Consider the following 24,003-nt stretch of genomic DNA (forward strand, 5'->3'; position numbering starts at 1 on the left):
GAGCATTAATTCCTGTGACAGGCTGGCTTTTCACCCGACATCCTTGTTATCAGGTACTTACTGACTTGGATCAACCCAGGCCTTGCTCTTCTCTTCGAAAACCTGAGTAGATGGAGCTCCCTGAGTCTATCGCTACAAGGCAGGTTTTTAATCCTTTAATCATTCTCATGGCTCTTCTCGGACCCCTCTCCAATTTATCAACGTCCTTCTGGAATTGTGGGCACCAGAACTGGACAGGGGATTCCAGCAGCGGTCGCACCAGTGCCAAACAGAGGGAAAATAACCTGTCTGCTCCTCCTCGATACTCTCCTGTTTATTCATCCCAGGACTACATTAGCCCTTTAGGCCACAGCATCACACCGGGAGCTCATGCTCAGCTGATTATCCACTACAACCCCCAAATCTTGTTCAGAGTCCCTGCTTCCCAGGACAGAGTCCCCCATCCTGTAAGTGTGGCCTACGTTCTTTGTCCCTAGATGTAGGGCTTTACATCTGTCATGTTGAAATGCATATTGTTCACTGGCACCCAGTTTACCAAGTGATCTATAGAGAGCCTACTGCTTGGGCTTAAAAATACTAGTTCCAGGTTGTATAGAGCCAATGGGATAATTTCTAACGAGCACAAAAATTCCCCGCTGCCTCCACCAAGCAAAGCAATTGTAGATGACTGCACCAGTGAATTTAGCGGAGAATTCAGCCCAGAGCATTAAAACTTGAGATGAGCCAAAACTGGAATTTCATATCCCCACCCCTGCACGTTTTAGGGGACAAGGTTCAGATTTGAGTCCCGGGGGAGCAAACCCACCTCTCTGGGTCTGGTTCTGCGGTGGCGCTAAGAGTGCGAGTGCCTATCTTCCGACTCTGGTTTGGGATAAAATGGCTGCCATCTCCAAACAGTGAGAGTCTAGCAATTGGCTCCAAAATGTCACCACGACTGGTCACAAGACTTCACAGTTTGAACCATGTCCCCTACCTAAGCCTAATCCAGAGCCAGGCCTGAACGCTGCCTCCTCAGACCTGTTGTCCCCTTTTAATCCAAGGCCAGGGAGATCAGTAGCCGGCTGAGGCACATGCTCCTAGCAACCTGGGGGGCCTGCCAGGAAAACATAGACCACCACAGCTTCCCTCTCCCCAGAAAACAAGCAGATTTTCTATCCTCCCAGCAGCCGGCAAGAGGGGATCTGGCAGACTGGGTACCTTGAACTGTCAAGGCCGTAAGGAAGTTAGGAACAGATTGTGCCAGGAGCAATCCAGGGCTAGAGACATGGTCAGTGCCTGACTGGGCCTCCACCTAAGAGAAGTGCCATGATAAGGAATTTCTAAACTGGTGATTGCTGCTCCCCTGGCTACTCTCAGGGACCCCAAGGCAGTGCCCCTGTGTGGGGTGCAAGGCACTCACGCCCCTGCTCTTGTCCTCTGTATGGCTGCTGGCCTGAATCTCCCTGGGGCAAATAGTCTGTGCCCTCAGCTCACACCTTCATGGGCATTAGCTGCCTGAAAGGGTGCAGGCAGCATAAGGCAAGGCCAAGCAATGTCCCCCCATTCCCTCAAACTGGCCGGATGTGGAGCGGAGAGCACAGTGCATTCCCTGAAAACATGGTGGGGCCCCTGCTCTGGCATGTGCTCCCCTGGAGGGATTCTGGATGGCTTTGCTGCAATTCCTCCTGGTCGCTCCCACGTGCGACACAGACCCCATACAGTTCCCCAGCATGCCAGTGGGTGCCTGCCCTATGCCCACAGCCCATCCTCCTACAGAAGAATGTCTGCCAAAGGAAATGCTTGCATTGTTGTACCCTGCACAGTGTGCCATGCAATGTTAATACGGTCTTTGATCTGAAGAGTATCTCAGCTCTGTTCAAGGAATTAACAGCCAGGCATACTTTGCTGCTTCAGCACTTCTAGTCCTGGCCTCAGTCCTGTGAGTATCTGCAATGCGAAGCATAAGGGGCACTTGTCTAGCTCCTGGGGGGAAGTGGTATACCTTGATCAGTCATGGCAATGGGCTTAGCTGTGAAGTGGCATGGCCTGCACATGCAGGGGGTATGAAATGCAAGGCTGCTTCTCCCTTCTCTGATTTGTTTTTTAAAGTGGATTTTGATAGAGCTTTTTGTCCTCCGAACGGGAACAGACTCTCCCAGCTACTGTCCAGAAACCAAGGACTCCAGCAAAGAAAGAGAATTCAGAACGGTGTCTGACATTCCCTGTGCAAGAAGACATCATGGGGAGGGGGACGGGGAGAGACGTCCTCGAACACGAGCTGAATTAGACCCGGGTTCCCTCCCTAGCAGAAGCACTGGAGTGTGCTAGCAATCTCCTAGGCTGCTCAAGTAAAATACGGCTTGGCTCTGCTGAGCAACTAACTCCAGCCTCATTGACAGCAGCAGCTAAAAGCCAGCCAGGTGGAACGGGAGTCAAGAGGCTAGTTAAAGTCTGTTGCTGGCCAAAGGGAATTGTTCTGTACAAATGGGTTCCAGGAAGAAAATGTCCAAGTGGATTTTCTTTGTGACTATATCTCTAGTGCCCACAGAGTCAAGGGGGCCTATCGGCAGGTCCCATGCCAGCCAAAGTGGGGCCAGACTATCCAAATGGAGGCTACAGCAAATACTTTACGCGGCCAGATAAACAGAAACTTTAACGACTTTGATACCTGGGAAGCTATTAGAGCAGGGATGGGCAAACTACGGCCCCTGGGCCGGATCCGGCCTGTGAGCTGTTTGAAGCCAGCCCTTGAGCTCCTGCTGAGGAGCAGGGTCTGGGGCTTGCCCCTCTCTGGCCCTCCAGCCTGGGCGCAGCATCAGGGGCCGGTCCACGCAGCTCCCCGGAAGCATGGCCCCGCTCTAATGAGAGCTGCAGGGGCGGTGCCTGCAGACGGGGCAGTGTGCAGAGCCGACGTGCTGCGCCTCTGCATAGGAGTCGGAGAAGGGACATGCCGCTGCTTCCAGGAGCCGCTTGAGGTAAGTGCTGCTGGGAGACTGCACCCCCGAGCCTCTCCCCATGCCCCAACCCCCTGCCCCAGCTCTGATCCCCCTCCAAACCCCTCGATCCCAATCCGGAGCACCTCCTGCACCCCAAACCTCTCATCCCCAGCCCCCCAGCCCCACCCCAGAGCCCACAGCCCCAGCGGAGCCTGCACCACTTCCCGTACCCCAACCCACTGCCCCAGCCTGGAGCCTGTCCCACACCCTGAACTCCTTTCTGGCCCCAGACCGAAGCCTGCACCCCCAACCAGAGCCCTCACCCCCTCCCACACCCCAACCCCAATTCTGTGAGCGTTCATGGCCCGCCATACAATTTCTGTTTGCAGATGTGGCCCTTGGGCCAAAAAGTTTGGCCACCCATGTATCAGAGCAATGTATAAAACATTCAGTTTGCGAATATCTGGAGGATGAAGGCGCAATCACTCGTAGCCAGCATGGATTTACCAAGAACAAATCGTCCAAACCAGCTTGATTTCCAACTTTGACAGGGTAACTGGATTGGTGATAGCGGGAATGCGGTGGACATAATATACCTGGACTTCAGCCAGGCTTTTGACACAGTCCCACAAGACATTGTGACAAGTAAGCTGGAGAAATGTGGGCTCAGCAGAACTACCATTAAGCGGACACATCGTTGGTTAAACAACCACAGACAAAGAGTGACTAGGAATGGAATGAGGTCAGGTTGGAGGGAGGGGTCTCCAGTGGGGTTCCACAGGGATCAGTTCTGGGCCCGGTGTGATTTAGGATCTTTATTAATGCCCTGGACGGAGGACTAGAGAGCACGCTGATGAAGTCTGCAGGTGACACAAAGCTGGGGAGAGGGTTGCCAACACTTTGGAGAACAGAGCTAAAATTCAGAGGGATCCGGATCAATTGGAGACCTGGGCTATTGACAACACAACGACATTCAACAAGGACCAATGTGAGATGCTCCACTTTGGGAAGAAAAACCAAATGCACAATTCCAGAGTGGGGGAGAACTGGCCTGGCAGCAGCACGTCTGAGAAGGATCTGGGAGTTGGGGTGGATCACAACCTCAACATGAGTCAGCAATGCGATGCTGTTGCAAAAAAGCCAATGCAATTTGAGGTTGCATTGACAGAGGTACAGAGCATGCAAGTCACGGGAGGAGATAGTTCCGCTCTGCTTGTCACTGGTTAGGCCTCAGCTGGAGAACTGTGTCCAGCATCGGTCACCAATGTACAGAAAGGATGTGGAAAGGATCCCGAGACGAGCGACAAAGATGACAAAGGGAAGGAATGCAGCCATACGAGCAAAGGCTGAAGGAACTGGGTATGTTCGGTCTGGAAAAGAGGAGCTTAAGGGGAGACAGGATCGCAGTCTTCAGATACTTGAAAGGCTGCCATGAAAGAGATGGAGAAATTTGTTCTCTCTTGCCACAGAGGGCGGGACAAGAGGCAGTGGGTTCAAACTACAGCAGAGCAGGTTTAGATCCAACCTCAGGAAAACCTCCCTCACTGTAAGAGCGGTGGGACAATGGAACAGATGCTCGGGGAGGTTGTGGAAGCTCCTTCACTGGAGGTTTGCAAAAGGAGACATCTGGAGCCACCTCTCTGGGATGGGTTAGAAACAACAAATCCTGCATCTTGACAGGGGCTAGATTAGATGACCCCATGGTCCCTTCTAACCCTTTGATTCTCCAGTAGGGACAAAATGTGGAAATGCTGCAAGGGACAAAAATTAGGTGAACACTCAAGATGTGCCGAAACCAGAACCCTGAATAACACCCAGACCCAGACCTGGTCTCAAAGTTCATGATTAGGGTGAAATGAAACCTCAAATCAGAACACGCCCAAATGACTGAGTGCACATGGGCATGTTTAACATCCAGAACACAGTGCTGCCAATTCTTAGGAGTTCCCTGTGAGTCTCGCAGTGCTTGGTGTTATTCCTAAAATCCCAGCTGCTGGGATCGAGAGACTGCACAAGAATCTCCACATTGTTTGGTATTTTTAAAGTAAGTTTCTAGCCCTCATGATTGTAGAGAAAAGCTTGAAAACGTGAAGTGAATGAACCCTAAGGAACCAGAAGCCAGAAGGCAAATAAAAAGACAACAACGTTTATTATTTCGGTAAATCTCCTGAAAGCTCATCTCATGACATTTGGGACCTGTCTCAGGATTTCTGAAGGTTTGGGGCTGGCAATACTGAACTGGATGCAGTCAGAACAAGCACTCAGATATCAGTACATGTTACATGTGTCTGGGGATTTACCAGCACAAGGGAAAAGCCACCCTTTGGTGAACTGAAACCCTGATGTACGGGGGTTTGTTATTTCAATCCAGTTCCTGGTGAAACCTGTACACAAATTCTGCAGACATGGAGAGTTGTGTGACCAGCTCCCCATGCACTATGCTGAAAGTGTGCATTACCTTTCGGTGGCTCTAGGGGAGACAGTGGTCAGCTGTATCACACTGGATAGAGTTATGTCAATAATTCACAATGAATGATTTGCTGGATGAAATTTGACTTTTTTTGCCTGAGAGCAGGCTAACTTTTCATGTGTTTTCATTATTTTAATCTGTGCTAGGAATAGGTTTTTAATTTGTTTTACTCTCAATTACAATTAGCTGTATTTCTTAATTTTGATTGGTTAGATAGTTTCTGTCCCAGATTGGATGAGCACAAGAGCCCTTCCACTAGAGGTAATTGTGTGTGTGAATTTAAAATTCATCGTTGAAAATACTTGCACATGGGACATTGAAATCTGCTTTCCATGAGTGCATGCTAGTGAAACGTGACTAGTAATGTTCATGACTAGCTGGAAGCTAACACAAAGGGCCAAGTACAGGCACACAAAAACATGCAAGCATAAATTCTCTAGACATTTTGTGCATTATTTACCCAGCTTTAGCACCAGATGATTCACAGGGTAACGGAGAGCTGCACCTTATAAAAGAGCCTAAAGAAAATAATCTCTGTTGACAATTACAAAGGGACAGGGTTATGTGACAAATTGAGCAGTCCAAATAAAGCACGGCTGGAAGGGGTTACCAGCCAATCATGCTACCATACATCTAGGCTATGCGAAAACTGACTGGGTGCCTCACAGCAGAATATTAGTAATTCACTCTATCAACCTGATGATAATTAAAAGAAGTGAGGGGAGAAAATTGTTTACCATCTGTATGATCTCCTCCAGTGTTATCTGATTGTCTCCTGGATCTTCCTGAGTCAAAGTTCTATGCAATAGAAAGGCAGTGTTACTTTAGCTGAAAGAACAACAGGTTGTATACATTTCTTGGCTCTGGGGGTATGCAGAGGTCTTCCAGGGGTACATCAACTCATCTAGATATTTGCCTAGTTTTACAACAGGCTACATAAAAAGCACTACCCAAGTCAGTAAAAAACTACAGTTTCATACAGACAAGGACTTGGTTATACTGCTCTATATACTATACACTGACATAGAAGTACCATATTTCTATTCCAATTGATTAATTTTAAAGCTCCCTGGTAGAAAGGAGAAAGTCAGCCATTGTTCAGTAACAGTGGCTGGGACACTTCTGTATTTTTACCTCTGATTTTGTAAGCAAGCAGTTTTTGAGTGAGGTGAAACTCGGGGTACGCAAGACAAATCAGCCTCCTGAGAGGGGTACAGTAGTCCAGAAAGACTGAGAGCCGCGGGTCTAGAACACAGCTTTACATTTAGAGTTTCATTCCGTGGATATTTTGATAGAGTAAACTTTTAGGAGTATGGAAGAAGCTGCTTCTGTGTAGTCAGATTTGTCATTTTACTTATTTAAAAAGAAAAAGTTAATGCGCCAAACTGTGACCTCAGATCCCTGTGAGTCCAACTCCCACTGGGGTCAGTAGGGGTCTGCAGACTTAGCCCCGCACACTGAAAAGGTGTGAGCCAATACCGTCCTGTGTGAAGTGGTGGGTCTGTTTCTCTTTCCCACCGGTCTACATGGCTATTCCACCCCAGTGCCTCCTGTTGACTTCGGTGGGAATGCCACATGCTGAGTGGGCAGACGATCAGTGTAACAAATGCGTTCCTGCACACAGGCAGCGCCATCCTAATGTCAGTCGGACAATGACTGAATGGAGGCAGATCCGCATGCTGCCTTTGCTCAGTAGCGCACCATACGGACAGGCCCGCTCATGCGCACAAAGCACATGCCAAACAGCGACAGCCCTGGAGAATGGGAACCGTGTGCCTGGCTCCCAGCCCCACGAGTTTTCTAGCTAAGGCTTTGGGCCTGCAGGTGCTCGTGCGCAGGGAAGCGAGGCATGCCGGGCTGCTGCTTTCCAGATCCAGGGCGATAGGAGACTGTCCCTGGTGCAGAGAAGGGTAAGCATGAGCCGTAGCCCTGTGTACTGAGACAGCAGCACATCTCAACCCCCCCCCCCCACTTCTCTTCACTGCAAGGTAAGAGAAGAGGTAGTGTGTGTGTAGGGAATGGGCAGCCCGTGGCATGCCCAGGAGGCCACGGCATGGCTCAATCCCGCCATCAGGTACTCCGGCGCGGACAGCTCCTCCTGCGCAGGGTGTCACTGCAGTCAGCAGGCCTCCCCGCAGGGATAACTCACCGTGCTGCAGTGACTGTTTGCAGGACTGGCCAACAGGTTTTACTGCGAGGATCCCTGGGTCTTGAACCCGGGTCTGCGGGTCCCCAAGCAGCCTGCACAGCCACCGTCCGGGGGCTGGTTAGTAACTAGTGGGCTGAGTGGCCAATGGAACTCTGGCCCCACCAGAAGCACCGCCCACAGGCGTCCTGATCGGAGGAGCGCCTGGCCCCGATTGAGCCAGCTGCCATATTTAAGCCAGAAGGAGGCACAGGAAGTTCTGTCCAACTGGGCGAATTCCTGGCTGGCTGCTACCTTGGACCCTGCCGCCTCACCTGGTTCCTGCCCCCGTCTCCGACTCTTGGCTTGACGCTCTGACTCTGGCTCTGAGCCTGACTCTGACCACTTGGGGTGACCACCCAAGCCCCAGTCGTGACACTTACTCCTGCTGCTGACCTTTGGAACTCTCTCCTTCCTCAGGGCTCTACCAGCCCTCAGAGCGGGTCATCAGTCCCACCTTCTCTCCCTCACCTGTGGGGAGCTGGGTGTTGGGCGGGGCTGGCAGAAGTGGTGTGGGACTCTGGATATCATGGGCGGGGAGGGGTGGGTGATTTATGCTGGGTTATCTGATTCAACTGGGGGGGACTGAAGGATGTGTTTGTTTAGTATGTTGTTCATGGAGTATTGACCGGCGCCCAGGGCCCTGGAGGGGTTGTGCTCTTTCATTGGAGCTTGTAAAAATCTAAATATACAAACTCAGTCTGGGCAGGGAGTAACTTGCCGCTCTTACAGCAGTGTCACTGAACAGAGAATCTGGCTCATCTTTGATGTTTGCTTCCCGAATCGTATAATCTAATTACTGGTAAAACTGCTCAAAGAACATGTTACTCCCCCTCCATCCTGGGTGAAAGCAGGTGGTAGCTGCTAACAACAGCATAATGCTCTGGGAAAACATGCATTCCCACTAATAAGCCTTTACCTTATAATGTTGGCTGCTGCTTTTCTCTCCTGGGTCAGGAGCTCAGGATCATGGATAACTTCTTCCAGAAAGCTGATCACTTTACATTTTAGTTCATCATTGGTTTCAAAGTCCTGCCAAAAGCATGTACAGTTAAAGGGTTTCACGCATTTTATTCAGATTATAGTACATTACAAGCAGGTTCACTGTCTTATTTCCCTTTATAAACCTCTCCGCGATTAATTGCAGGCAGAGATTATGGTATCTCTGCCTGCAAGAAGAGACAGAACATGCTGTCTGCTCCTCCTAAGGAAGAAAAACAGCTTGTCCTCTTGTCAGTTACAATCTGTTTGTGCCGCAGAAGATCTTCAAGAGAGGAATTGAAAAGGGAGGGCCCTGCACCCACTTTGGTCTCTGCATTTGCATGAACGGCATCTGGACAGAGCAGAGTTTGGGGCACGACTGTTAATAAACTGCGGTGCTCCTGTGGCTCCACATAGCACCAAAAGCAATGCCAGCGCTGAGAGGCAGGAGAGAGAAAGGGGAATGGTGCCCCAGGGAGCTGAGCAGCCCTCAGGCCATTTCAATCCTGAACACGTTTTACTAACCTCCTCCTGCAACCCCTTCCTCTTGCACACAAAACCCAACCCACTGTTATGACCCAGCCTTGTATTTTGGTACCCGGGTTGGACAAACAATGAGGGTTCTGTTGGTTTGGATGCTCAGTACATGCTACGTTGCTGTAACATCAGTGACTGTTCTGTTTTGCATCTGCAGATTCCTCAGCCTCCCCTCTTCAGCAGCTCGGAGCTTTTCTCTCCTTGTGCAAATTATACAAACACAGGGAAAGGCAGTTCTTCCAGCTGATGGCCAACATGCTCAGCCAATAAGCGTACAGTGGCATTCACCCCCAAGCAGAGAGCACCCCCAAGGCCTATTAAGGGGTGTACAGAGCCCTCTGCACTGGGTGAATTTCACCGTAATCAACAGGACTGCTCATTGTCCCAGTATTGTTCAGTAAAATCTCATCCTATTGCCTCAGTGCAGCCTCCGCCTAACACAGCCATAGAGACGCGCAACCATCCCTTTGTCCCAGGGCTAACAAGTACCTGCGAGTGTTTGGAGACCCAGTGGCGCAGAACATTGAGCACTCTGTTGGTTGCAGCTCTCCTTATCACGAACTCTTTGTCCCCATTCCTTTGGTCAGGGGGAAAGCCTAAAATCATTGCAAAGAACTTAGCACATATACAATTATTTTAGGAATTACTTCAAATATTAAGTTTCAGAGGAGCAGCCGTGTTAGTCGGTATCCGCAAAAAGAACAGGAGGACTTGGGGCACCTTAGAGACGAACCAATTTATTTGAGCATAAGCTTTCGTGAGCTACGTGTGTATGGTAACACCCATTGTTTCATGTTCTCTGTGTATATAAATCTCCCCACTTGTATTTTCCACTGCATGCATCTGATGAAGTGGGCTGTAGCTCATGAAAGCTTATGCTCAAATACATTTGTTAGTCTCTAAGGTGCCACAAGTCCTCCTGTTCTTTTTAAAAAATATTAACAATTTAACAGAAATCATGTGGAACAGCCCGAATGGCCAGTTAATCCCTTACATTTAAAGGGAAACTCTGAGAACTAACCCTGTTTGTAGGCAGAGGCTCTGGCGGGCACACGAGAGAGCTGTGTGCATTCAAGCACTTGGATTTGGGTGCGCAAACAAAACTGCTCATGCAAATGGAGACTCGGCATTCGCATGTGCAAATGGATGGGTGCAATACAATACACTGATCATCGCCTGCACAGGGCTAAATCCTCTGGGACCCCTTTCTCTCAGAGTCCATCCTTCCCACTGTGCCCAGCTACCGCACAGGTGAGTAGCCATGTTTGAGCTGCTGGTCCCCTGGTGTGGTGGGGCACCCCCCATCCCTGCAGTGGAAAGGCTAACGAGCATTCCTGTACTCAGGTGCCCCTGCAGAACGTGCTCCACCTGGAGAAGTGGCGTTTAAATGGGTGAGACTGGCCACAGAAGGGGGTGGGGAGTTTTCCCAGGGACAGGGAAGGCTAGTGCCCAGGAACAAGGCGAGCTCAGCCTGAGGCAGTTGCTAACCTTTCCCTTCAGCCCCCTGTTTGAGGCAGTCGGATTTGACAAGATGCATACAAGCGAAGGCCCTGGGGGGCTGCGGGGGTGGGGCGGGGAAGCGCTCCTAGAGGCTAACGAGAAGGGGACTGTCAATCGAGCTCTGAAAAGGACTCGAGGAGTGAGGGGAACTCCCGCCGAGAACAATGAGATTGCCCACAAGTGGGGGCTCATGTTGGGCACCCAGGGGCAAGAGACTCAAAGCTACCACGGCTTAAGCCCAAGCTGAGGGCCAGCCGACTACACCTGGCCACATGCTCTCTGCTGCAGCATGATCTAATATGCAGTGGGTTGTCCTTTGTCCTTAGTCTATTTTTTTTAAGGGAAGCATCCTATTGAATAATATGGGATGATGCTGCATTTATTTGAGGGAACAGTAACCAGATACAGCGGTGATGGTCGCCCTATAAATAAACTCTTTGTCCCATACTCCATAGCTGTGTAGCTCACGGTTCTCTTCACGTGGGAGAACTGCAACCTGCCCCAAGCTACAGAGCATTGTTCTCCCAAGTGCATCCTCACCTGCACTTGCTAACGACATCCTTCTATATTTCTCCTTGGTCGGGGTGCCTTCGTTGGCTCCAGCAGTCGCAATCGCAAAAGCGGAAGCAGCTGACAGGGCACTGCGGTTATTGTCAAGCTCCCGGCAAGACGTCATAACGACTCCATTGTTATAAGAAAACAATGAGAAATCTAGAAAAGGAAGCGGGAGAACTAGGTCAGGCACAGAAGGTAAAGGTCGTCTCCTCAGCTTTACCCGTTCGTTTACCCATTTCCCCATGGGACAGAATGCTGCCCTTGGAAACGCATGAGCAGCATCCCCAGAATTCGTAGCCCAACTGCCACCTTCTCAGCTTTAGCAGGGCATAAACCAAGAGTGTTCTACAGAAATTCAAAACATCTACCACGGGAGAGTTTACGAGAGGAGTCTATCCTCCCCCTAGGCTTTATCAAACGTCTCACTGAACGACAGAGTTCTCTGTTCAATCCCACAGAATGGGGGTTAAAACGTACAGAATGCTTTCATGTTCTCTAGGCATTGCCCCACAAAGCTATGCAATACTTATTTCTTGTGTGCACAGTCTATTATCTCACAAATCTCTACACACGCCCTAACCCCTTTATGGGATGCAGGCCTAGTTTCCTCCCTGGGACACCTAGCACAGCATAGAAGTTTGAGGCAGACCTAAACGATGATGCAGCACTGATTCTTAGGCCTTGCAGTTCAGAGCCCAGGCTGAATGGCTTCACAAAGGGGCTCTGGCTAACACACGCCAGTTGTTGCTCAGGTTGCTAACACCCTCAGAAAGGAGAAGAGAACTATTTCTGACAAGACACTCAAAGAGCGTGGCTCCTAGCGTCACCCCAGAGCTCACATCATCACAGGAACATTCACTGCAGAATGCATTGCAGCCCTGGAGGAAGGTACTCATCCACTGGGCCAGAGTGAAACATCTGCAGGACACAGGTGCAACTAGACAAAACTCTGCCCTTCACCATTCTTGTAGGAAAAAAAAAAATCAAGAGAAAGGTCCTGCTTCTCTTCCCATGTACACCAGTTTTACACCAGTGTATTTCCACTGACTTCAATGGAACTTCTCCTGATTTACTCCAGCAGAGCTGAGAGGAGAATCAGGTCTAAAGATCCTAAACGTAGTGGTGCAAATATCCCAGGTGCTAGATGACTTTCTGCACACGTTACCTGATGAATTTTTGCATTTGACGGCTTTAGGAGTAGTTGGAGATTTCGTTGGCGAGGTCTCCGTTTCTGCTTCATCGCTCTGGTTTGGATCAGTGTCTGACTCCTCCCGAACTGATACCTCGGAACCTGGAGGAAACAAGGAGCTGGTTCAGATTCCCCACTTGTAACTGTCGATACTGCAGCAAAACAAGGTTTGGAAGCCGGTGTGAACCAGGCACGTTTTAGCGCCTTCAAATCTCTCTACAGTCCAAAAGGGACTCGTTACCCTGCTTTATTCAGCACTGGACACACGAGAATCAAAAGCACCAAAGTTCTGTTGCCTGAGAATTATTTTTGGTTTTTCTTTGGTCCTGAATTCTAAAATGTTTTGCACAATTAAACTGGTCACTGTCTGACCTGGGTAACCCACAAGCCTTTACACAGCTCAGAAAGTTATTCAGCTTTTAGTTGCCACACGGCATGTAAATAACTTCAGCTGACGGTGTTCCCGGGGTTTGGAAGTTCTACGCTGAAATGTCTGCGTCGGGCTCAGAAGATGGAGGCTCTGTTTATTGGTGGTGAACATGGTAACAGAACTGCTGAGCAACACAACAGCCTAGTGCAAATTAAACGTAGGTGTAAGGTCACTGGGATGGAATAGATGGTTAATGGTGTAACGCGGGGAATTTATACTGGTCATCCACTGAACGCTTCAGGCCAAATCACTACGTATAATGGGAAGTGGGGTTCCATGATGCCTATCCTACCCCACTTGCACATCCCATGCCATCTCAGAATGTCACCACATGGGCCTTTGGTCTTCTGCCTGGCTCAGGGCCTCTAACTGTGTGTATCCAATCACCAGTGGGTACGGTTCATGAACCAAGGTCAGAGTGCACTTTGTACACTCAAATGATAACATTTCCACACACAAGCTGAGGTGTGTGCGTACAAATGAGAGTGCCCTCAGGACAGCAGGGGGCCTAGTGGTGTTCACAACCCAAGTGAATACCAAGTGAAAATGGGGCAGATTCTAGGAGGCGCATGTGTTAATTGGGAGTAACTAGTTATAGATCTGTCCATCTCTTTCTTAGCATTTCCCTTTCAAACAACGTTTTCTAGACTTTTGAGGCCAGATTCTTAGCTAGTGTAAATCCTAGAATCATAGGACTGGAAGGGACTTTGAGAGGTCATCTAGTCCAGTCCCCAGCACATGTGGCAGGACTAAGTATTGTCTAGACCATCCCTGACAGGGGTTTGTCCAACCTGCTCTTAAAAATCCCCAATGATGGAGATTCCACAACCTCCCTGGGCAATTTATTCCAGTGTTTAACCACCCTGACAGTTAGGAAGTTTTTCCTAATGTCCAACCTAAACCTCCCTTGATGCAATTTAAGCCCATTGCTTCTTGTCCTGTCCTCGGAGGTTAAGGGGAATAATTTCTCTCCCTCCTCCTTATAGCAACTTTTTATGTACTTGAAAACTTTCATGTCCCCTCTTAGTCGTCTCTTCTCCAGACTGAACAAACCCCATTGTTTCAATCTTCCCTCATATGTCATATTTTCTAGACTTTTCATTGTTTTTGTTGCTCTTCTCTGGACTTTCTCCAATCTGTCCCCATCGTTCCTACAATGGGTGTAGCTCCACAGAAGTCAGAGGTGTTAAGCTGATTTACACCAACCGGGGATCAGGCTCTTTGTCTTTGATAACTTCCAGGGAGATGCTGGCAACGTCAAACCAGGAATTTTCACTGACCTGTGATAAACCACGGCACACACCAGTAACACTGTGTTCCCAACAAGACAAGTTGGGACGGTTTGGGAACATGTCTGAATCGTGGCTTGTGACATGCTTCTCCCAGCAGCAGTCTGACATGAGCCTCATTTAATTCAACGTACTGGTAGTAGCTGACCCTGCACTCCTTAGCCAGGCCAAGTTCCCATCTCTGCCCTCACTTGCACCATGCAACTGGGCTGGCGCAAAGGGGTGGGGGCCTGGATTTGGCGAAGGACAGGCCAGTTCTGAGTGGTATCTGCAGGATTGGCTCCCTACTGGCGCCGCTTGGACACAAAGGGAGAGATTTTTTAAAGCTGCCCTTTGCTCTTTCACCCACAAACTGCAGGTGCAAATAACTGTGACTTTGTCAATCAGATGGAGAGAAACGGTGCCAGGCCTGCCAAGTTAATATGCTCTTCCCGGTCCTTGATCCGACAGGCTCTGGTCAGATCCTTAGAGCTGTACCTGGCAGGAGACCTGGCTAATGTCGGGTGGGTATTTAATCCCAAATCCCTGGCACTGGGCAGTTTGAGGGGCTGGTCAGTTTGCCCGGCTCAGAGTGTCCCTCCCCACGGATTGTGCTGTGAGCCAGGGTTACAGTTACACTTGGCCAGGTTTGGCCTCCCCTTCCTTTCTCCTGCTCTGTCTTTCTGGCATTTATAGGTCTGTGTTTTGATGTCAGCTGGGGCTGCCGGCAGCCAGCAGCCAGGACAGTTCACCTTCCGTTTGTGGTAAGACAGCTGTGTTCCCACCTGGCTCAGGCTCTCTTCCTTCAGCACCTTATGGGGGTCTCCATGTGTCCTGGCCTCTCCATGTTGCCTGACTCACACGCCTCAGCTGTTGCTCTGGGTGCCCTGACCTCACTTCTCCACAGCCAGGCACGAATGTGTGTGTTCAGCCACCTACAGACATTTTCTTCCCCACGTTAGGTTGGTTGGATTGCCGCATGGTCCCCGCAGGCTGGGGTAAGTTTCATGGCCTCTTGCATGTGAATTATACATTCCTGCTAAAGCCTACAAATGCCACACACTCTTCTCTTGCAAGAAAAAACTGGGCCCGTTGCTACTGCCTCCCTCTGCTCAGATCCCCACTGTTTGCCTGAGAACCTCTCACCAGCCTGTGAACTAACAGTGACTTACCTGGCTTGTTCGGAGGAGTCTCCTCTTGTTTTTCAGATGCAGTTTCACCTTCATCAGGTATTTTATTGGGGTAGTTACTGGACACGTAAAGTTTGTTTATATCAAGAGTGGTCTTACTAAAGGGTGACATGGAAGAGTACATGCTTGCATAGCCATTGGAGGAGCAACTCAGTGCAGCCAGGTCCAGAGCCTTCCCTCCCGTGATGATGGGGATGTTTAAGGACAGCTTCCGTCTTCGGCTCGGAGAGGATGACTTGGTGATGGACAGCGGGGGAGGGGATGAGAATTTCCGATTTGCTCTTGGAGATTTGGGCGGCTCGCCGTAAAGCAGTTTGGTGTTCTGGCTGCTTGCAAACAAGAGCTCCAGTGACCTGCGTTGAAACAAAAGCGGATTCCCATTCATCCTGCTTTAAAGCTAGGGTGACCATAGGTCCTGTTTTGGCTGGGACAGTCCCTTTTTTAAGCCCTGTCCTGGCTGTCCTGACTTTTTTGGCAAAACTGGGCATTTGTCCCTTTTGCTCTTGTCAACTGATGATCAGCCAAAAAAGCGAGGTGCAACCCTTAGTGGGGTGCGACCCCTAGTGGAGTGCAGAGGAACATGTGAGGGGGAGGGGGCAAGCAGCAACGCCAGCCCTGAGTGGGAGGGAGGGCTTGGGAGAGCGTCTCGGGCTGGTGGCAGGGGATCTTGGGCCAGCCCTGCATGCAGGAGGTAGGGGGGCCTCGGGCTGGTCTCAAGCGGGCAGGAGGTGGGGGGGACCTTGGGCCATCCCCAAGAAGGCAGGCAGCAGGAGGGGCTCGCGTGACCCACTATTCAGCCCGAATCTTCCCCTTCCTAATTCTGCCTCTTATTCCTCGTTCCAGCCCTTTTCACTGTTCTGAAAGACTCTGCTTTCTCCTTGATTTCTGTAGACTTATTTTCCCAAGTCATTGCTTAGCCAAAGCTAAAAGTAGCTAACTCTTGCAACACGGTGGATAAATGGGGGAAGTTGTGTCATTACAATATGAGCAGTAGTAACAGTAGTGTTCAAATTATCAAGGAACTTTAAAGAACAACACTCCAGCCAAATGAAATTCATAATGGGGTGGGCGGGCGGGTGACATCTGAGCATTTTACAGACAGGGAACTGAGACACAAGTGAATGTATGTCTTGCCCAGCATAACCCAGCAAGGGACTGAGGGAGCCAGGGATAAAACCCAGGAGTCCTAACCTCAGAGCCCCTTCTCTAGCCCCCAGATCACAGGCCACTTCCCCTGGGTGTCAGGGCTCCGGTTCACGCACAGAGGAGGCTGAGCAGCCTCACCTGGCAGGAATTGCACTGATGGGTTTCTTGTAGATAGTGATGAGTTTGTCCAGAACGACCACCGCCGTGGTGAACACCCGGTACGAATGCAGAAACGTGTTGAGAAAGTCGATGCTAAGGAACCGCAGGTCCGTCAGCCTCTCTAAGAGCCGCTCCACGCTTGCATAGCGGATCTGAAGGACCTTGCAGGAATTCATCGTTTTACTGAACCTAATGTCGACATCGTCACAATACAAGCTGGCATCAGACCTGCGGGGGATACAGAAACTCTCTGATCCAGCCTGGAGTGACACCACTGCGCTGTGTAGGCAGATACACTTCACCTGGATATACCTACGTGGGGTGCAGAGTGAGACAGTACTGACTCCCCACGGTTCATAGAATCATAGAATCATAGAATATCAGGGTTGGAAGGGACCCCAGAAGGTCATCTAGTCCAACCCCCTGCTCAAAGCAGGACCAATTCCCAGTTAAATCATCCCAGCCAGGGCTTTGTCAAGCCTGACCTTAAAAACCTCTAAGGAAGGAGATTCTACCACCTCCCTAGGTAACGCATTCCAGTGTTTCACCACCCTCCTAGTGAAAAAGTTTTTCCTAATATCCAGGGTTAACTGAACACTGGTGTTCTCTTGGAGAGCCTCTTAATTAATGTTCTGATTTGTGAGCCTCCCAAGGGGAACGTGACAATCGCCATCCCAGTGTGCATGGAAACACTCTGGGACATGCAAAAGCAGCAGATTTGCTGTAAACGAGTTAAACTTTGAAGTTCTGCAGTGTCTGCGGCGTGAGAAAGCAGCTGAGCAGAGCGGCCCACAGCCCCTGCCCCCGGGAGGGGTTTGTCAGAATTTAGGGATGCGCACACTCTTACTGTGGCTTCCACACAACCAGGCGCCTCAGAGAGGGGGCAGGACGGCCACGCATCGGCTGCAGCCTGAATCAGCAGGAATTTTCCCCTGCAACAGACGCAGGTGCGCAGGCTGCACCGCCCTGGAAAAGGCACAGAGGACTCCCCAGGCCATGCCAGGCTGGCTGGGTACGGGGAAGAGGGCAGAGCCATAGCCCCGCCCTCCCCGAGATGCACTAAGAGCTGTGGGGTTACCGCAGGGATGAACTGGGCTCATCCCCATCTGTCACAGGGAGCAAAGGGTCAGCCAAGAGCGAGGCTCAACGCTGCTTTGTGGTCAGGGGAGACTAGAATGAAATGGGGTCGAGGGTGGAAACTTCCTGGCATCAAGGCTATTGGAACAATGTGTACGGGGGGGGCTGAGAGCCAACGACCCAAAGTGGAAACCACTTCAAGCCAGGGGGCGCGGGAGCAGCACCCCCAGCACCTCCAGTTCCAGCACCTCCACCTGGCATTGATAAGAGCTAGGACTGACTCGCTGGACTGTGGACCAGGAGGAACATGATGGGTGTCTACTGGAAGATGTCCTGTCATAGAACCATATCCGCCTGGCCTGGTTGCTAGTGTACTGCGAGGTAGGGGACTCTGGTTCCTTCCCCACCTTCATCGCCCCCATACCCATTTCATCTGTATTTTAGAAAACATTACATCAGTAATAATTATTGCCAGATCACTGACAAAGAAACCATAGAATCCTAACGCCCAGAATGGAATTACGCCAATGTAAAGGCCTGTGAGCAGCATGGGAGGAGACCAGGAGAAATACACACTGCACCAGTATATACGGCATCCACAGAGGTAGCTGCCTTTCTATTTCCTTGAGCCCTTTCTTTTTAATCTTTTGTTTTTCCCTTTCTTTATTCCTCCGCATTTGTCCTCTTGAAGCTCCCCCCTTCCCACACAGCTCCTCCCACCTCCCCTCACACAGCCCTGAGCAAATGTCCTCTCCCCAAACACCACCGACAAAACCCTGCTAATGTGCTTCGTTACCTCAACAGAGCACACAACAGCTCCTAGACACAAAGAAAAATCTCCAGGGCCCCAAACAAACATCACAGGCCTTTGTTGTAGAATGTCTCCTCAGCCTTGCCCATCACTAACTGTTACAATATTTCTATGGTGGTCATCGATTACTGGTGTGTGACAAGTAGGATTACATACAAAGGGTTTAGTCTTGCACTGATTACGCAGGCAAAGCTCCCACCGGCTTCCAAATGGAGCCATCCCAGTGAGTTGAACGCTATGGGGTCCAAAGGGAGTTCTGCAGGTTCAGGGGCAGAGTTAAACCCAGGTGCCTCTGTAGCCAAGCTACATTTGCACAGGCACTCAACGTTACACGTCTCCCAACGCACAAAGCACTTACTTGATCATCTGGGGAACGGTGACTTTTGAGTTCTCCTCAAATGCATTCATCATGAGGCCATTGCATCGAATGTTGTCTACACACTGAAACACAGAAGGGTCAGGGGAATGGAGAACGCAAGTTACACTTGAAAGAGAATTTGTTTCGAGGCTCGATATAGGATTTGATCAGTTGCTGAGATCACAGCATAAGCGGACGTGATGTTGAACTAATCCAAACTGGATACATCCTCACTCATTTTATCTGCCAAGGGCCATTTGATATGAAATTGATGCTCGAAATGCTGCTTTCCTCAGATATGAATGGCAATAAATACTGGGTGACCAGAGGGAGAAGAGTTCATGGCGGTCAGTCTTTATTCCAGTTGCTAGTGGAGATGTTACAGAGAGCTACACAAATTAGCTTTTCTTCTAATGCAGGATTTGGCATATTTAGACTGAAACTATCAGAGGTGGACTGGGCAAAACCACAGACAGGGATCTCCAGAAATGCTCTCTCCACCTCTGTTCTCCCAGTTAGACTCTTCCAGCCCAAGTCTCCTCTCAGAGGACTCTGCCTGATAGTCCTGGTAGAAATACTCTCTCACACCTTAGTCTGAGTGCCCTGACCCCTCCTCCTCTGCCGGTTACACACTATATGCCGTGTTGCTGTAGCTGTGTGGGTCCCAGGATACTAGTGCAGAAGGTGGGTGAGATAATCTCTTATTGAACCAACTTCTGTTGGTGAGAGAAACCAGCTTTCAAGCTGCCCTGCTTGTTTCTCTCACCAGCAGAAGTTGGCCCAATAAAAGATATTACCTGGCCCACCTAGTTTCGGTTATATACTCTATGGCAGCCTCTCTCAGCATGTGGCCTACACCTGCGTATCTAAGGTTCCTGCCTATATCTATCCTGGGAAGCTATGATAAGAGTTAAACATACTACACTGCTTCCTCGCTGAAGAATACAGGACATTGCACAGCGAAAAGGTGGCTAAGAACGAGATGTTATAAAAATCTGCCATTGAAATCATTCATTTTTCTCTTCCTCCCAGCTGGAAGAGCAGACCATACATTTCACGTAACCATATGGGCCCAACTCTTCACTTCTTTGCACCTTGTGGCATCATGTACGGTCTGCAAAGTGAGTGCAAAGTCGGTGTAAATTGCTGCCACTGGTGGGAGTGAGTGGGAAAGTCAGAGCTGGCAGCCTTTTATGCTCTTTTTGCACAAATGTAAATGATCCGCTGGCTGCACGGGAAGGGAGGGTTGGGCCAATAGTATTTTTCCAAATGGAATGGACCCCAATTTTAGCATAGATTTACTCCCACCTTTGATGTGTGCGTGTGAACTGCCGAGTGGCCAGAAAGGCCTGAATTCAACAAAATAAAATAAGAAATAAGAATTATTAATACTTCACATGGCACTTTCTCCTGATGCTCTAGTTATTTTAATGACTTCAACCTCACAATACCCTCATGAGTTAAGCACTGTCTCTATTTTTCTAGATAAGAAAAGTGATGCATAGAAAGATTAATGCAGATGTTCTCCAACTCAGGTGCCTAAAGTCAGGCATGATACCCATATGTGAGCTTCCAAATAAATGGCCTGATTTCAGAGGCAGTAAGCAATCTGCAACAGCCATGGAAACCCAGCGCGACTCTGAAATCAGCCCACCTCGTTAGGTGTCCAAAAATGGATTGGTTTTTTGCTCGATTTCTTCTTACCTGACTGATATCACTGGTCCATGCAGCCTTTTCTTGCCTGGATGATGCCACCAAGATAACAGTAAAGGATGGAGAATCCTTTGGTTCCACTACAATTTTGAAATCAAGATGGTCTATGTCTTGCCCTGATGCTTTTGCTTTGTAATAGACAAGATAAACAAGCAGAGTAAGGTTTGAGGGTTTTTTTCTAGGACATTTTCCAATAGGCTTGTAAACAACATTTGCACTTTGTGGTTTTGTTCGGCCATGGCATGCAGAGTTAACCGTGCAGAGGATACAAATTCAGAGCCTAAGCTTCCATGTTGGCCATGAATCACCAACTCATACTGCTTTCCTCTTCTCCTTCTCGCAGATGCAAGGAGCATCATTACTGGGGGGAGCCTGTGGATTTGTGCTTTCATGCAGAGAGAGCAAACCCATACTTTCATTCTGAATAGCTTTTTTTGGCTGACCAAAGTGAGGCCCTGTTCTCAAGTTGATGGTATCTGGCTCTTTCAATGCAATACCTTTTGAATGCTGCATCCGATCAATTCCAAAACTTCTGGGAATGTTTTAGGCATCAGTGGCCCAAATCCTATTGATTTTGGTCAAAATGAGAAAGCCAGAAAGGAGAAATGGGGAACACATACAGCCCCATGCGTCCGGTTAGCAGAGCCATCATCCTCAGCCAGGTCTGTAATTATCCATAGACCACAGAACTGGGTTACACTCTGTTTATCCTCCCAATAGAGTTTAACACCCTGAGTGACTTTGCGAAATAACAGTGGGTGGAAGGGGGGCCATGCAGAACCCCTAGCATGAGCAAGGGGAGTGGGCTGAGAGGGGGGTGGGTGGGAGCATGACCCACAGGGATCTTGTGGGGGGAATGGAGGGATGGAAAGAGCCCCTGAGGTAAGCAAGGAGTGTGACCTACAGAGGCAATAAAGTGGGGGACTCCCCAGTTTTAGATTAAGGAAAAGCCAAGAGGCTAGTTTTGAGAACTTGGCTGCAAACGTTTGGCTCCCTGGGTCACTCCTCCAACCCGACAGCCAGGTGTGCGGCTGTCACAGGTGGGCGGAGTTTCGCCACACTGCTCTTAGTTGTATGAGGAAGATTTTGAAGAGGACAGAAAATAGCAAGCTGAGTTTTCCATGACAAAGACTGTAATTAGACAGGGCTTGCTGCACTCCTACAGCAGCCTGGTTTTATTAGGCCATTAACACTGCAGTGCATGACGAGGTTGGCCACCTTCGGAAGGTTATATTTAGGGTGACCATCCACCCCGTTTTTAAAGGGACAGTCCCATTTTTTGGGACTTTTTCTCATATAGGCGCTGTGACAGGGTCGGGCCAGATAGCTACAGGAGAGTGACAGAAGGCAGATATATTAGCCCCAGGTTAAGTAGGTCCCTTTTCCCTGGGTAAGGTAACAGGGAAGGTTCCAGAACAATCACGAACTTTCTGGAAACAATTAAGGCAGACAGGCTGATTAGAACACCTGCAGCCAATCAAGAAGCTGTTAGAATCAATTAAGGCAAGCTAATCAGGGCACCTGGGTTTTAAAAAGGAGCTCACTTCAGTTTGTGGTGTGCGTGTGAGGAACTGGGAGCAAGAGGCGCTAGGAGCTGAGAGTGAGAACGTGGACTGTTGGAGGACTGAGGTGTACAAGCATTATCAGACACCAGGAGGAAGGTCCTATGGTAAGGATAAAGAAGGTGTTGGGAGGAGGCCATGGGAAAGTAGCCCAGGGAGTTGTAGCTGTCACACAGCTGTTCCAGGAGGCACTCTAGACAGCTGCATTCCACAGGGCCCTGGGCTGGAACCCGAAGTAGAGGGTGGGCCCGGTTTCCCCCCAAACCTCCCAAGTCCTGGTCAGACACAGGAGGAATTGACCTGGACTGAGGGTTCATGAAAACGGCCAAACTGAGGGCTGCCGTGAAGCTCCAAGGTGAGCAAATCCACCAATAAGCGCAAGACCCACCAAAGTAGAGGAGGAACTTTGTCACAGTGCCTATTACCCCCCACCCCCGTCCCGTTTTTTCACAGTTGCTATCCGGTCACCCTAGTTATATTTGCATAGACGTGCCTCTGTTTTGTTCACGGCAGATAATGTATTTGATTCATGACACCTTGTTTTCCGCTTATGGAATGGCTGCCAGTGGATCACACTGTCCTTGAATTATTCGTTATTTGAATTTGCTCAACCAACTTGTTTGCACTTTTGGTTTTACCCTCTATGGACTGATTGCAAACAGCTCCCTGCAAGTCGCTGTCAACTGCCATGAAAACTCCAGCCATGCTGGATGATTGCAAATGGCCTGTGGGTCACAGAGTACGACGTCCGTGTCCTGGTCTGATGAGAATTACTCTTGTATTCAAGACTGTGGCCTTAGAAGCCGCCTGGGCTTGGAATCTCCCAGACGCAGGTGGCAGGTTAGGGAGAAGCAGCTGCTAAGCAGGGTTGGGCCATTGAAATCTTTTCTCTGTCTGGGAGGCGTAGGTTTTGCCTTGGGAGCAAAATGAGTTGATTGAGTTACTGGCTGGACCCCGAATTTATATTCATTTTCTTGCATCACATACACATAACCTAACTGCACATGCCCTTAATCCTCATCGCAAGCGGATGGTCAGTCCTTATGGGTCTTTTCTAACGCTTCTGGGTCCTGGCTCTGAGGAGGGTTTTGCAGACTTTGCCCCCTTGTTGGGTCAGGCAGCGTCCAAGCCCACACCAAACATGGGGCCAGTACTCGTTTCCAACATGACTCCTTCCATTAGCAGGTGCGTGAGGAGAGCTCCAAGGAACGCACCCGGGGCTTGCACGCGCCCGAAGGGAATTCTTTTTTAAATTCGCACCAATAATAATGGACAGGGATTTCGGGGGTTGGGTTTGCCCAGCTCCAGCTGATACCTACTTTCTTCATCAGTGCTCTCCTGCTCCTCCATCAAGGTGCAGTCGATGAGAGAGATCACACCATTCTGAAAGAGAGGAACAGCCACAGAGGGAAGAAATGTGACACTCGCACAGGCACACATCAATCAATCTCTGCAGAAACCCCTCGGAGGGGCGGCCAGGGGGAGACGTGTCCATCTTCTTTGCTTTTTGAGCCCAGTTCCTGCAAACAGGAACCCACCAGGGTGACTCCTGGGCATAAAGTTAAGTACGTGCTCAAGTGTTTGCAGGATCGGGGCCTTATTTATTACAATTTGAAAGCAGATCCTATTGCCAATGAATTCAGTGTTTTAACTGGTAGAAAATAAGTTATTAAATGCTTGGAAATTGCAATTTTCCCTGTACTGCTGATCAAACGAATTTGTTTATAAATTATTTAATAAGAACAGTAAATTAAGTTTCCCCAAAGTCTGTTGTGATAATCAGCAACTCTTTGCCATGGACTGTAATCTTTCAAACTGGTAATTTAATGTCAGTAAAGAACCATTTTTCTAAGATTCTCACTAAATTAACTGCAAAACATCCATAGACAAATGTGAGTGTCTTGGGAATGGTTTGGAGAAGCCTGTAAGTGTTATGTACAAATTTAGGCCTAATTAA

The 24,003-nt window shown here is 49.4% G+C and overlaps 1 protein-coding gene across 2 annotated transcripts in view; it reads right to left on the reverse strand.

Moving 5' to 3' along the window:
* RASGRF1 (Ras protein specific guanine nucleotide releasing factor 1) overlaps positions 1–24,003 on the reverse strand; it is a 96,180-nt gene that overhangs the window by 21,413 nt on the left and 50,764 nt on the right. For both annotated transcript variants that reach the window (XM_073304567.1, XM_073304568.1), the window contains 10 exons: positions 23,366–23,429; positions 20,476–20,612; positions 18,772–18,854; positions 16,505–16,753; positions 15,203–15,573; positions 12,309–12,434; positions 11,129–11,299; positions 9,578–9,684; positions 8,490–8,602; positions 6,123–6,183 (listed from right to left, as the gene is read on the reverse strand). In XM_073304567.1, coding sequence (XP_073160668.1) covers positions 6,123–6,183; positions 8,490–8,602; positions 9,578–9,684; positions 11,129–11,299; positions 12,309–12,434; positions 15,203–15,573; positions 16,505–16,753; positions 18,772–18,854; positions 20,476–20,612; positions 23,366–23,429 — 1,482 coding nt within the window. The remainder of the gene's footprint in view (positions 1–6,122; positions 6,184–8,489; positions 8,603–9,577; positions 9,685–11,128; positions 11,300–12,308; positions 12,435–15,202; positions 15,574–16,504; positions 16,754–18,771; positions 18,855–20,475; positions 20,613–23,365; positions 23,430–24,003) is intronic.

This window comes from Lepidochelys kempii, chromosome 10, assembly GCF_965140265.1.
Source record: "Lepidochelys kempii isolate rLepKem1 chromosome 10, rLepKem1.hap2, whole genome shotgun sequence".
In the NCBI taxonomy this organism is placed as follows: Eukaryota; Metazoa; Chordata; order Testudines; family Cheloniidae; genus Lepidochelys; species Lepidochelys kempii.